Here is a 13,147-nt window from a genome sequence, read left to right as displayed (position 1 = left end):
TTGTATCATTTTCCCAACTTTTATGTTTTGTTTTATTTTAATTACTTTTAAGGTAAAGCAAACAAGTCAAACAAAATAAAAAATACAATAAAATGAAGTTGAAAAATAATGTAGGTAAAAATAAATGTTTTCTAAGGTTGGCGTGGAGACATCATATAATCTTGGTCAATTTAAGTTATTCTTGCTTTCAATTAAAAAATTAAAATAGTAACTTTATTGTTCTTGGAGTTATAAGAAATCATTAACGAAATATTCCATTGCACTAACACATAAGTCCACAAAATAAAATTTCCGCTTATGGCCTTTAAATGGAAGAAATGGTGTAAATATCTTATTATATGTTTTTCAACAGAAAAATTGGTGTAATAACGACAATCGATCAAAAGCTTATTTTTTCTGTATTTAAAGGTTTTCTTATGTGGCAATGATTAGTAATATATTTTAATATGATGTTTTTCGTTGGTATATAAAACCATATAAAACCAATGTCTCATACATACACTGTCATCTTCTAGGGATTTGTTCTGATTTCGTTTCTTACTGTTTAATCATATATTCTTTAAAACTTAACAAATTTTTTTCTGCAGAAATTCCTGAAGAGTGGGAAACGATGAAATTAATATAAGGTAACACAAAAACTGGTTGTTGCAATTCGATAACGTGTTGCTTACAATGCTATATTAATATCATAACGCTAACTCTACCAGCTTTATAGTTTACACTATAAAAATCTACTATTACTGGTAAATTTTAATAATCTACTAAGCACAGTTTTTCTAGAAGATCTATAGTTCATTTGTCTATAAATTGACTGACATTTTACTTATTAATATAGGTACTTCAAAATGCGTTACAAGAAATTTTCATTATTTTTATATACTGAAGAAAATAACAACACATTAAACAGAAATTATTAACACTATTCTAACACGAGTTGTTACTCGTCAGATTAATAATATTTAACTTAAGTTTAAGCATATTATTGAGCAAAATAGGTACCGTCATATCGTGTAAACACAGCTAGATTATAATTTATCAATTATTTGTTTCTGTGCTCCAAAGAATTACTGATATATGTCTTTCATTTTATCATAGGTTGAGGTTTTTGTACTCTTCCTGTTAGGAAATAACGAAATGTCAAGGGCTTTCTTCCTTAAGTAGGAAATAGAGAAAAAAAATGTTAACTTCATATTATTGCTTCAAGTTTACACAATTTGACGGTATCGGACTGAGAAATATCATTCGCAATTAGAAATCTAAACAAACCAATTAAGAATTTTACTGAGACTTCTTGAATTTGCACATATTTACATAATACTATACAATTAATATTTATTTTTATTTTATTAATTTTTCATATGTTAGTGATATTTACTGTGCTTTCACGTTTATCAATTACTATTTCTAAATGTAATTGTATAACTCCTTTCTCTCTATTTCGATTGAGTACTTATCTTTACAAGGTTAAATATTATTAAGTACCACAATTTTATGAGAATTTATTGTTAATCGTGTTGATATTTTTTTCATATAAAATATAAGCTTTTTCTTGTGCTGCTATGAACTATTGTAATTTTCTCTATGAATATAAGTTAACTTTGCCTTCACAACTTGTAAAAATATTTTTAGATAGTTCTATTCAGTAATAATATGAAGTTTCAGTAATAAAATCAAGACACGTAATAGAACTCACGGAAAGTAGGATAATTTTGTGTGTAAATGGGTAATAATATCTTTGGAATGAAGAAGAAATATCCGTAGGGATCTAGTAAATTTGATAAGAACTGGATCAAGTATTCGATGCATAAAGAAATTTTATGTGTACGAAATCTGAGAACTAAAGATTCTCTCTAAATAGCAAGAGAAAATGCACGGGACAAACGCATGAAATTCACAATGTGATTAGAGCAAAATGTTAATGAAACATTTTTGTAAATAATATGATATGTGTAGCAGAACAGGTAAAAATATTGAAATTATAATAATATTCTTCATTGTTAAGGATAATCTAAGTATTTTATTATATATTATAATCAGTACTTTTTGATATGTCTTAACAATTTTCACATGCAGTTACATCTGGTTTTTAAATTTTTGCTGGAAAAGTTCAGTATTGTCAAGGACGGAATGGTAGAAATGTAAGAAGTTCAGAATTCAATATAAGAATATAATTATGATCATCCATAAAATAACTAGAATACGAACAAAAGCATCATTGAAAGTCCATCTTCTAATATCCTAATTCTACTAGATATGACAACTAATGATAAACGAACTAAATGTATTTGAATTTTCTTTTCTTGTTTTTAATTGCAATCATAATGATGTCTATGACGAAACACGAGCATTTATTTGTCTAATCCTTCTAACTTACAGTTTAGTTTTATTATCCTAGTTCTATAAAAAGATTCAAAAACAGCTCTCAATAAAGGAAGATGTTCTTTTAAAAAACTGTTAAGTTTTTAATTTGAGTATATTCCTTGATTACAGAAGAGATGTATCCTTTAGTCGTGACAATGTAGAGCTTCTGCTTTGTATACATAGATTAATAGATCTCTGATACACTGATCTCAAAGCAGTAAAAATGTGGTATTCTAAAATAAGGAAAAATAATATACAAAAGAGAAACGAGAATGGCATGGTGACAGAAAATCAGTGAGTAGGCAATTGCCAATTTGAAAACATGGAATAAGATGCTCGGAAACAATGTTAAAAGATTTCTAGCGTACAGCTTTTCAAATTACCGTCAAAAATATTAACAGCTACACTTCTAAACGCCTTTGGGTACCAAGAACTAAACCATACATTTTATTTTCATGGTTTAAACATTTTTTATAGTTAATAACATGTCACTAGTCGTCATTTTTACTGTATAAACATCGTGAATCTTTTCTTTCTACATGTAATATTTATTTGTTTACCCAACATTTTCTCCGATGCGACCCTGCTTTCTCAACAGGCTTTTCTCAGAAATTTCCTATAAATGTGAGAAAGACTCCTGAAGCAAGATAAGTATTCTGACAGCCTAAATATTAGTGGAAAATGGAATTGTAGTTTAACGTCTTTACCTCCGTAAAGTGTTATTACATGATATATGGAATATACATACGATTGTTTTACATTAAGAACCACATTATATTTAGTCTAAATACGTTTTAGTAGATACTCAATTACATAAGCAAGTCACTTCATTGAAAATTGAAAGAAAATGCCAGTCCTTACATAAAATTATAGTGATAAAATATGTATTTTTTTTTTACTAGATTGACGTCTGTATTTACTTATTTAAAATATAGGAAGAAGGGTAATAAAATTCTATTCTTTCTTCTGTAGCCAAGTGAACCCAGTCAGTCAACCAGCTACTCAAGGCCTTTAGCACCGGTGATTTTGCCAGAAAGGACGACTTCAAAATATGGCTCGACTATACGAAGATACCCACCTCTATAACACAAGGTCTTAAAGTTGTATTAGTTCGAAGTGCTACGCAACAAGAAGATAATGAGTCAGACGTATAATATACGTTTCGGGTATTGTAGAAAAGATTACTACAACGTAAATCCATTCGAGACAAAATGTATGGCATTGCACTTCATATGTGCCAACACCTAATAATGAATATAATTGTCTTCTAAAAATAATATTTCATATACATGGTTTATTATCTTATGTTACTCTATCAATGATCAAAATTTTTTCTGTTTCTAGCCACTAGGTTAGTTGCTATTTACACCATAAAATTCTGCTGAAAAATACCTTTATATAATTAACTAACTTTTGTAATTACACATATATTTTTTTTTACTAAAAAAAGTATATCATGTTTTGGTATATTAATGAAAATTTAAATTATTTCATTACTGTTTTGACAAAGTTAATTAATTTATAAACTTATCATGTATGCAATTTAACATATGAAAATACATAAATAAATAATTTATTAATTCATAATTTTGATTCGTCGTAGTTAAAATTAAACATTCGAAAGTCGTCCAAGAGATAGTACCCTGTTTCCAAATGAAAACAAACCATTAAAGAATAATTGAAGCAATTTTCTTCTCTACCGTTCGCCAAGGACATGTCCGACTACATCGCAATACACTTAGGTTAGATTAGGTTGGAGTTGAGCATTATTGGTGCCAATGTAGTTGTTAACTGATACTGTCTATCTTGAAATTGATTTTAAAATTATTATCATTATTAAAGATTTCATGGCAAAAACAAAATGTGTTGTATAAGGACTATATTTATAGATCTTCTGAATAACATAAAATTGTTTTTTGAATTCTAATCTTTTCTAGTTGATCCTATGGAACTACTCATAATACTGGTTGGCAAAACCTACACCTTACGATAACTTTCTATATTCCCTAATCACACATTTAAACCATCAGTCTGTTCAGAACTGTAGCTTTGTTCAACTCAAAATATTTTCCTTCTATAGTCCAGTTTTCTAATAAGTAAATAATATGAAAAGTAATTAAGAGCCAAATCGGGGTATAAAATGGAAAGCTTGAAGCTCGTCAATTACACAAGGTGTACTTTCGTCTCTTTGGTGACGCTATGAGTTTTTCATTGTACACCTCTAATGACTTCCATCAAATTTAAAGTACTTTGGAAGAAATACGCTTTAAGGTGCAGGAGGGAGCAGTAAGCTTCTAAATAGTACTACGAGGAAATGAAAAATAAAAAGGATACTTTGCAAATTACTATAAATATATGTGTCTGCCTGCTCAGAGTAACAACAAGGGAATTATCTTACCAAAATAAAAGGTTTTGTTCTGAAATCTTTCATAGTCGATTTTTAATTCTAAAACGAGTAATGCCTCCTGGATGTTCATCATATATAATATATTCTAAACAAACGTTTTTAATAGTTAATACTACGAAATAAACGTTTTTCCAAAATAATATATAAAGTTATACTGATAATAAATTTTAAAAATGTTTTCTCTTAAGAAAAAGGATCATCTTTACTTAAAGATGATCAGTACAAGAGAAAGAGATATTTATTTTAGATAATGTTTAGCACATTCACAAATATACACTAGATATAAATATACCAACACATTTATAAATACATATTAGTAAGAAAACATATTAGTAGCACGTCTTTCTTTTTGCAGTGAAAAGAAAATGATGTGTTTAGTATAGTTTAAATTAATTTCTTTTACTAGTACATGAAGACATATATATGGATATAATATTATCAACTTAATTAAGTTTATTTAATATGTTTATTAAAATGTATTGCTACATGAAACTTCCATATAAGATAAATAATGATCACTGATTCAACTGACGAATAGCTAAAAAAAGTAAATATTCTTACTTAGAATGAAATAGCAACTAACCTCGGCTTTTTCTTATAAATTTAAGTGTATTAAAATATTATTTTTTGGTTAATTCATTCCTAATAAATGATAATGCTAACATACGTTGAGAATATATTGTTCAGAATTAGCACTTCATGGATTATATATCAACCATTATCTTATGTTCATTAATAATACTGCGAAGGTGATATAATTCTTAAAAATCAATATATGTTACAATTTATGATCGCTACATTGTGTAGGTGATTGTAATGCTCAAAGAACTTAATGTCTGCTCAAGGGAGTAAATATGTATGATGTATGAATTGTTTACCTGATAAAGGGACATTTGCATTATATTATATGTATATACAAATATATTTATTGCGAAGATATATATGTCTCGTCTCTACATATCGCATCAAATGATATCTTTTGAATCTAGGTATTAATCCAATTGGAAATGCAGAGAAGATATAACCCAGTAGAAGACTAATTCAAACTCAGTCCTGTATTCTGCACACTCTGAAAAATATCAATCACTTTAAGTATCCCAACATTGTTTAGTATTTATTTGTTTATGAGAAAGCAATCATGCAGTTGTTTGTTCATACATAAAGAAAAACTCTTGAATACAATGTTAGACAACAAAATATTTTGTAGATATGCGTGTTGTCTCGAAAGTGTGTTTGTATAATTTGTTCAAAATCCATAAAGTTTGCTAAAAACAAAACTTTTCGTTTCTTTTTCTTTCTACCTTGAATTATTACGTTATAGAGGGTATACAATTTTGTTCTTGAATGACAAATTCAACTAAAATAGCAAATTTTGGGAGTTATGGAAATCAGACATGTAAAAGAAATTTGCCATTTCTATAAAATCAATGCAAATGTTTTAACCGTTGAATTTAATTGTGTTTAATACATAGTTCTGAACATTAATATAATAGTTCAACTTGAAATAATGTACTTATGTACTTATAGCTATTTTCATTGGATATATCATTATATATATATATATATATATATATATACAGGGTGGTTCAGTAATGTTGGACAGCCCTGAATAAATCGGAAACCAGAAGAGATATTAGCAAGAGTGTGGTGGATCCAGATACTTGTGGAAGGGGGACGTCTTTTGAGGTACCACACAATGTTACCAGGTCAACAGTGTTGCCAGCTCAGTACAAAGTTGTATTTTTTTAAATAGAACATATAGAAGTTTATGCCATCAAAAGAATTAGTACAGAATGTGAATACCAACAAGCGAAACCGCACCTGTCAGTGTTGCCAAATAAGGAAGTTATAAAGCTTCAAAGATCAAGAAATTAAAGTGTCCGTAGAGCAAAACTGGCAAAAAGGCAAGAAAAATAATACTACGGAATGAAAAGGAGTAACCGAAAGAGTAAACCAAAGAACGCACAACATCCAGTGAGTAACAGGGTTGCCACACCAAAGGGGAAAAATTGAAAATTTTGCAGTTGCTATAGGAGGAAAAGTGCCCATATGACATAATGCTGGAAACACCATAGAAAGTCTATGTAAGATTCAGGAATTCTAATAGCGTTTGTTCGAAAGCGATATCTCTAACCGTTTTCGAGATACACCAAAGGTGTGCGGGGTTTGCAACACTGCATAATTGATTTGACGATTAGACCCGTGCAGTTCTTACATTTTGTTGGGCGTATCATTTTCATTACTCGTTCCTGTAGTTTAAAGGGCGAGGGAATTATTATGCAGTGTTGCAAACTCCGCACACCTTTGGTGTATCTCGGAAACGGTTAGAGATATCGCTTTCGAACAAACGCTATTAGGATTCCTGAATCTTACATAGACTTTCTATGGTGTTTCCAGCATTATGTCATATGGGCACTTTTCCTCCTATAGCAACTGCAAAATTTTCAATTTTTTCCCCCTTTGCTGCGGCAACCCTGTTACTCACTGGATGCTGTGCGTTCTTTGTTTTACTCTTTCGGCTACTTCTTTTCATTCCGTAGTATTATTTTTCTTGCCTTTTTGCTAGTTTTGCTCTACGGACACTTTAATTTCTTGATCTTTGAAGCTTTATAACTTCCTTATTTGGCAACACTGACAGGTGCGGTTTCGCTTGTTGGTATTCACATTCTGTACTAACTCTTTTGATGGCATAAACTTCTATATGTTCTATTTAAAAATATACAACTTTGTACTGAGCTGGCAACACTGTTGACCTGGTAACAATGTGTGGTACCTCAAAAGACGTCCCCCTTCCACAAGTATCTGGATCCACCAAACTCTTGCTAATATCTCTTCTGGTTTCCGATTTATTCAGGGCTGTCCAACATTACTGAACCACCCTGTATATATATATATATATATATATAGGGTGAAGCGAAAAAATCAAATTTTCGAGTATCAAATTCTAATAGAGCTCAAAAGTTGCGTATTAGCGTGCTAATCAATGGGAAAATAACGAAAATAATCACACTTTGGATCTTTAGTTCACGCAAGCGGCCTAAAGTTTAAAAAAATGAAAAAAAAAAACACCAAAATTTACCTTTACGCAAGAAATATGAAGATTATTTTTTATTCATTTCTATAGCATCTAAGTACTTTATTTTAGTTGTGTGAGGTCATGTTTGTTAATAATTCGTTAATGTGAGTGAGTTTATATATTTTATTTTCATAATGATTTTGCAGCTCTTCGTCCATTTGTCAACTTTTTTTTTTTTTTTTTAACCTTGAAATGGGGCAAAACTCGCCACGAGAAGGTGGCTGGAATTCGAGTTTCACCCATACCTTATCCAACTTCTTATCAGTTAGGATGTGCTGAAATATGTTGATTTAGTCAAGGACGCTGTCTCAAGTTCAGATTTTTTTTTTTTTTTTTTTAAAGCAAATTTTGGTATTGTGAGTCTTGAGTGCAAAGTTGCTCTGATGTAGCCATCTCTGGTTTCTTGTCCGTACAATTTTTCTGCAGACTCCGTGACAGGTTTGACACATCTTTCAACTTCCTGAGTATGGCATGGAAAATTTAAGAAGTCAAACTCAGGAGCAGATTTGTCATGCATAAGTAATAAGATAGTTTCTGTTGTTAAGCCTTCGAGCACTGGAGGGGACGACAACTTACCTTTTCTCCAATCTATCAGCTCATTGTAGTCCGCGGCATCAAAATTTATTGAAGGTGTCATAAAAGTTCTAACAGAGCAATTCAGACAGGGCAGTGTACTCCAGATGTGTCTATAAGAGACCCTGGACCTCTCAGTTACTTCCGATGGTTGACATGTGCAAACCGTGTCTTACAGTTGTACGTTTCTCGAACAAATCCTACAAACGAACTCAAAGTGCTTGTAGACTACATTATACAGACACATGCTCCTGTCTGGTTCGACATAAAGATATATCAGTCAGTGAAATATGGACATAAACATATTTTGAAGGTATTTCAAACAATTAGACATTTGTCAAACAACATTAAAAGAGCCATCGATCCTGTGATGAACGCGTTCTTCTATCATCCAGAGAACATATTTTTAGCAGTGGATGAGAGTCAACACGTACGAGAGTTGGATTACAGGAGAGTGCTAGAGGCAAGAAATCAAGATCCGAAGGGGAAATTTGATAGAACTTTTATGGCACTTTCAAAAAACTTTGACGCCATGGACTACAGTGAGCTGATGGATTGGAGAAAAGGTAAGTCGTCGCTCCCTCCAGTGCTCGAAGGCTTAACAAGAGAAACTGTTGTTACTTATGCATGACAAATCTGCTCCTGAGTTTGACTTCTTAAATTTTCCACGTCTTATTCAGAAAGTTGCAAGATGTGTCAAACTTGTCACAGAGTCTGCAGGAAAAGTGTACGGACAAGAAACCAGAGATGCCAACATCAGAGCAACTTTGCTCTCAAGACTCACAATGCCAAACTTTGATAATAACTCTAAATTTAAGACAACGTCCTTCACTAAATCAAGATAACCTAGCACACCCTAATTGGTAGGATGTTTGGGTAGGGTGTCAGTGGAACTCGAATTGCAGCTACCTCCTTATGAGTTCTAGACCATTTCATGAGAAAAAAAAAGTTGACAAATGGACGAAAAGTTGCAAAATCATAAAAATAAAATGTATAAAATCACTCACATTAACGAATTAATACCAAACATGACCTTACACAACTAAAATAAAGTACTAGACGTTATAGAAATGAAAAAAAAGTAATCTTTATATTCCTTGCGTAAAGGTTTTTTTTTTTTTTTTTTGTTGTCATTTTTGCAAATTTTAAGCCGTTTGCGCGAACTAAAAACCCAAAGTGTGATTATTTTCGTTACTTTTCCATTGATTAGCACGCAAATACGCAACGTTTGAGTTTTATTAGAATTCGATACTTGAAAATCTGATTTGTAAAGGTAATTTTTTAAAAATTTTCTTTCAAATTTAGGTCCTTTGCACGAACTGAAGATCCAAAGTGTGATTTTTTGTTATTTTCCCATTGATTAGCTCGCGAATACGCAACTTTTCATTCCTATTAGAATTAGATATTCGAAAATTTGATTTTTTCGCTCCACCCTAATCTATCTATCTATCTATCTTTCTATATATATATATATATATATAGATAGATAGATATATATATATATAATGAGATGATTAACAATTTATGTTTTATGACATTTTCCCATAGTCACAATTGTAAAGAAACACGAACAATCAAAGTAAAAAATGTACATATCTCAGAAGGTGCACTTTGTAATAACAAAAATATGTTTTATCAATCAAATGTACTTTCGTAATTTTAGTTATTATTAGATCCTTTTTATTTCAAGTGTGCCTCTGCTGGCGCTGCTGTCGATGTATGTTTTCCCATATCTCCCACAAAAGAGGAGGGACTAGTTGCTTTGGCCGAGATCATTCAATAGTTGAATGTGGATAGAGTTGCCAGATCGGCGGGCTTCGCTGTGCACTGTCTTGTTAGCTATTCTATGTATAATACGGCCTTCAATCCCCCCCCCCCAAAAAAAAAACAACTGGATGAAAAATTGGCAACACAGCCGAGGTCACTCATTTCTCTTTTCCAAAATCAAAGTGGAGATTAGGCAGGGGTGGGGCCGAAGTATATTTCACATATTTTCTGAGGGCAGAGTTGAAATAGAAAGGCTTTAGTAGATTAATGGAACTCAATTTTGAATACTAGTCATCGTATGAGCAATTTCATAAAATTTAATGAAAATATGAAATCTTCCTAACTAACACGCGCTTACAACTTAACTAAACCAAACTTAGAAAATGTAGATGCACTTTCAAAATGTACATTCAATGCTATCTTAAAGAAGGATCCTACTAAGGTGATTCCTCAAACTTATGGTGATGCAAGCAATGAGCGGTTTAGCTAACGATGTCCATGTTAAAATACCATTATCAGTTAGTGCATTACGGCTATTGTTACACTTATCAGTCAAATAAATTAATGGCTACAAGTATCGTAAAGAATCGCATAAAATTGCATATGTAAAGGGAGTGTGATGGAATCACAAAAGAAGCCCGAAAGAGACTTCTATCGTCAGAATATCCTAATGACACCAAGCTCCTAAACTCATTGCATTTTCCTACTTTTTTGGAAGAAATTTCCTGGGAATGAGCTCGATATGACCACAAAAAGAGGTACTTGTTTCTTTTCTTTGTAAGAAAGAAGCACATTTAGTACTGAACTTAAGATTTTGTTTGAAGGAAATACCATGAATAAGTTATTTTTTACAACTTTCGCTAAAAATAGAGCCCACTCATGGCTATGTGGTCAGCGCATGTGCCTTTGGCGTGGGAAACCCAGGTTCAATTTCTGGTGGGAGCTCATGTGGTTCGGATCCCACTTTAAGCTGTAAGTCAACGTCTCATATAGTCTTGCTGCTGAAAGAGACACTAAACTCAAATCCAATCCAATCTTGCTTAAAACAGCAATTTGGAAGATTCTGAACGGTTGCAACACTGTTGAGAATTTTTCTTATAACTTCCATGACTACTGCTGAAATTAAAAGATATTTTCCGTCCCTAAAACCAATAAAATCATTCTTAAGAATTAGTCACAAAGACTACCTGACTGCTTTTCTAAAGCTATCTGTGAAGAAGAGTATGATATGAAATATCAAGCATTTCAACAGCAGTCACATGCACGTTCAGTAAGAAGAAAAACTGAAGTATGATTTTCATTCCTGACAAGTAGGTAGGTTGTTACTTTCGGCATATTTTAATCTGTTCCAAATTGTTTCATAGGTGAAGTAAATTTTGATACCGTAAACTTGGCATACTTTGGCCCATTTTTTAAAAAAATTCAAAATTCCCATTCTAATATCTCCTAAGATTAGAGAGAATAATTTAATGACATTTCACTTTGTTAAAATGCAATCCTTTGGCTTTTTTTTTGAAAGCAGTAAATAACCAGTGTGACCAAGAATGATGATTATAATTCCAATTTTATTTATTTATTTATTTTTTTTTTATGTCATGCTAGATATATCATGATTGGGATAACTTGAGCCCATTTCTCAAAATGACTAATTAATACACGAAAGTATTATTGTAACACTGTATTTCAGAAACAAAAGAGAAGAACAGGATATTATAAACACATTGATGAAATTATCAATGTTTTTACTCAATTTCAATCGAACGAGAAATATCGTTCAATGAACATATGTGTATTCTACTTGGGTGAATACAAAACATCTATAAAAGAACGCTACAAATTTGTGAATAACTAACTTAAAATGCATATATTACAAAACATAGGTGTGAAATCACTTCACTCAATTTGGAGGCAAACAAAAATATCGTTCAATGAAAATCTCTCTAAGTGGATGAATACTTAACATCCGAAAATAAGAGCACCATGTTCTTCATTGCTGTAGAGTACTTTACCGGTACCATAGGGCCCAGTTTTAGGAAGAAAATTCTTGCAATTCAGGCTCTGTATAATGTCCTCGTTTAGAAGCTAATGGGGGGTTAATCTTCTTTATTACATTGTACCATTTATACACCACTTCATCTTTAATGTTGGGCCATTTCCAATACTTAGAAAGTATGGGTCAATGTTACCCCACGCAATTAAACGCTTAATAATTTGTGCGTAATTGAATGAACATTTAAGGCGTTAGCTTATTAATATTCGCTAATGAATATGTTTTTATATTCTACTTACTTGTGCATTGAAGATGTGTCATTTTAATGCAATGAACAAAAGTTGTGGAACTTGAAATATAATAAATGTTTACTTGTTAACAGTTGCTAGCATTTTGCTTTTCAGGTTCCGGAAATAAATCACTAGCGCCAATATTCATGTGTTCTCAATGTTGTAATACTTCGATCCACAGTTTTTATTACGCGTAGAAAAAGTAATAACCTTGTAGGAAAAAGTCAAATCTTTCTTTTCCTTTAGGCCAAAGTTGCCTTTAAAGGGCCAAAGTATACCCAGTTTACGGTATGTTTGAGACAAGAATTGGTGTTTTTAGTAATGTTGATTTCACAGACTAGAAATATGAAATACTATTAAACACGACAGTAGTAGAATTTCGTACTTCCACTGTTTTATTCAATAAGTTAGTCATTTCTATATCTTGAAACTTGGCACATTAAAAAAAAAAGTTAACTACTACCATGCTTATCTGAAATTCACTTAACACTGAATGTAACTTACGTATATTAGCTGCCTACATTGAATATTTGATTGTGTAAATGTATCGGTATTTGTTAAAACAAGTCAGTCACTATCTTAATGATTGTCAGTTTTAAGAAATTTCTATGAACATGATGATCATTTGCTGATAACATGTTCTTCTTATTCGCAAATGATGCCTTTCAATGTTGTTTCAACTC

At 31.4% G+C, this 13,147-nt stretch overlaps 1 protein-coding gene across 6 annotated transcripts in view; it reads left to right on the top strand.

The window, feature by feature from the left end:
- The window catches only part of LOC145683952 (uncharacterized), a 304,183-nt gene extending 298,138 nt beyond the window's left edge, over positions 1 to 6,045 (top strand). For 5 of the 6 annotated variants that reach the window (XM_081755666.1, XM_081755665.1, XM_081755663.1 and 2 more), the window contains one exon: positions 3,334 to 6,045. In XM_081755666.1, coding sequence (XP_081611792.1) covers positions 3,334 to 3,447 — 114 coding nt within the window. In that variant the 3' untranslated portion in view covers positions 3,448 to 6,045. Of the gene's footprint in view, positions 1 to 587; positions 627 to 3,333 lie in introns of all 6 variants that reach the window. The other variant, XM_081755662.1, reaches the window with a different exon arrangement.
- Positions 6,046 to 13,147: the final 7,102 nt, after the last annotated feature.

The sequence above is a fragment of the Thermobia domestica genome, chromosome 4 (genome assembly GCF_964235325.1).
Source record: "Thermobia domestica chromosome 4, izTheDome1.hap1.1, whole genome shotgun sequence".
NCBI classification, from domain to species: domain Eukaryota; kingdom Metazoa; phylum Arthropoda; class Insecta; order Zygentoma; family Lepismatidae; genus Thermobia; species Thermobia domestica.
The sequence above is the reverse complement of the archived record's forward strand: the minus strand, read 5'-3'. Positions and strand labels throughout refer to the sequence as shown.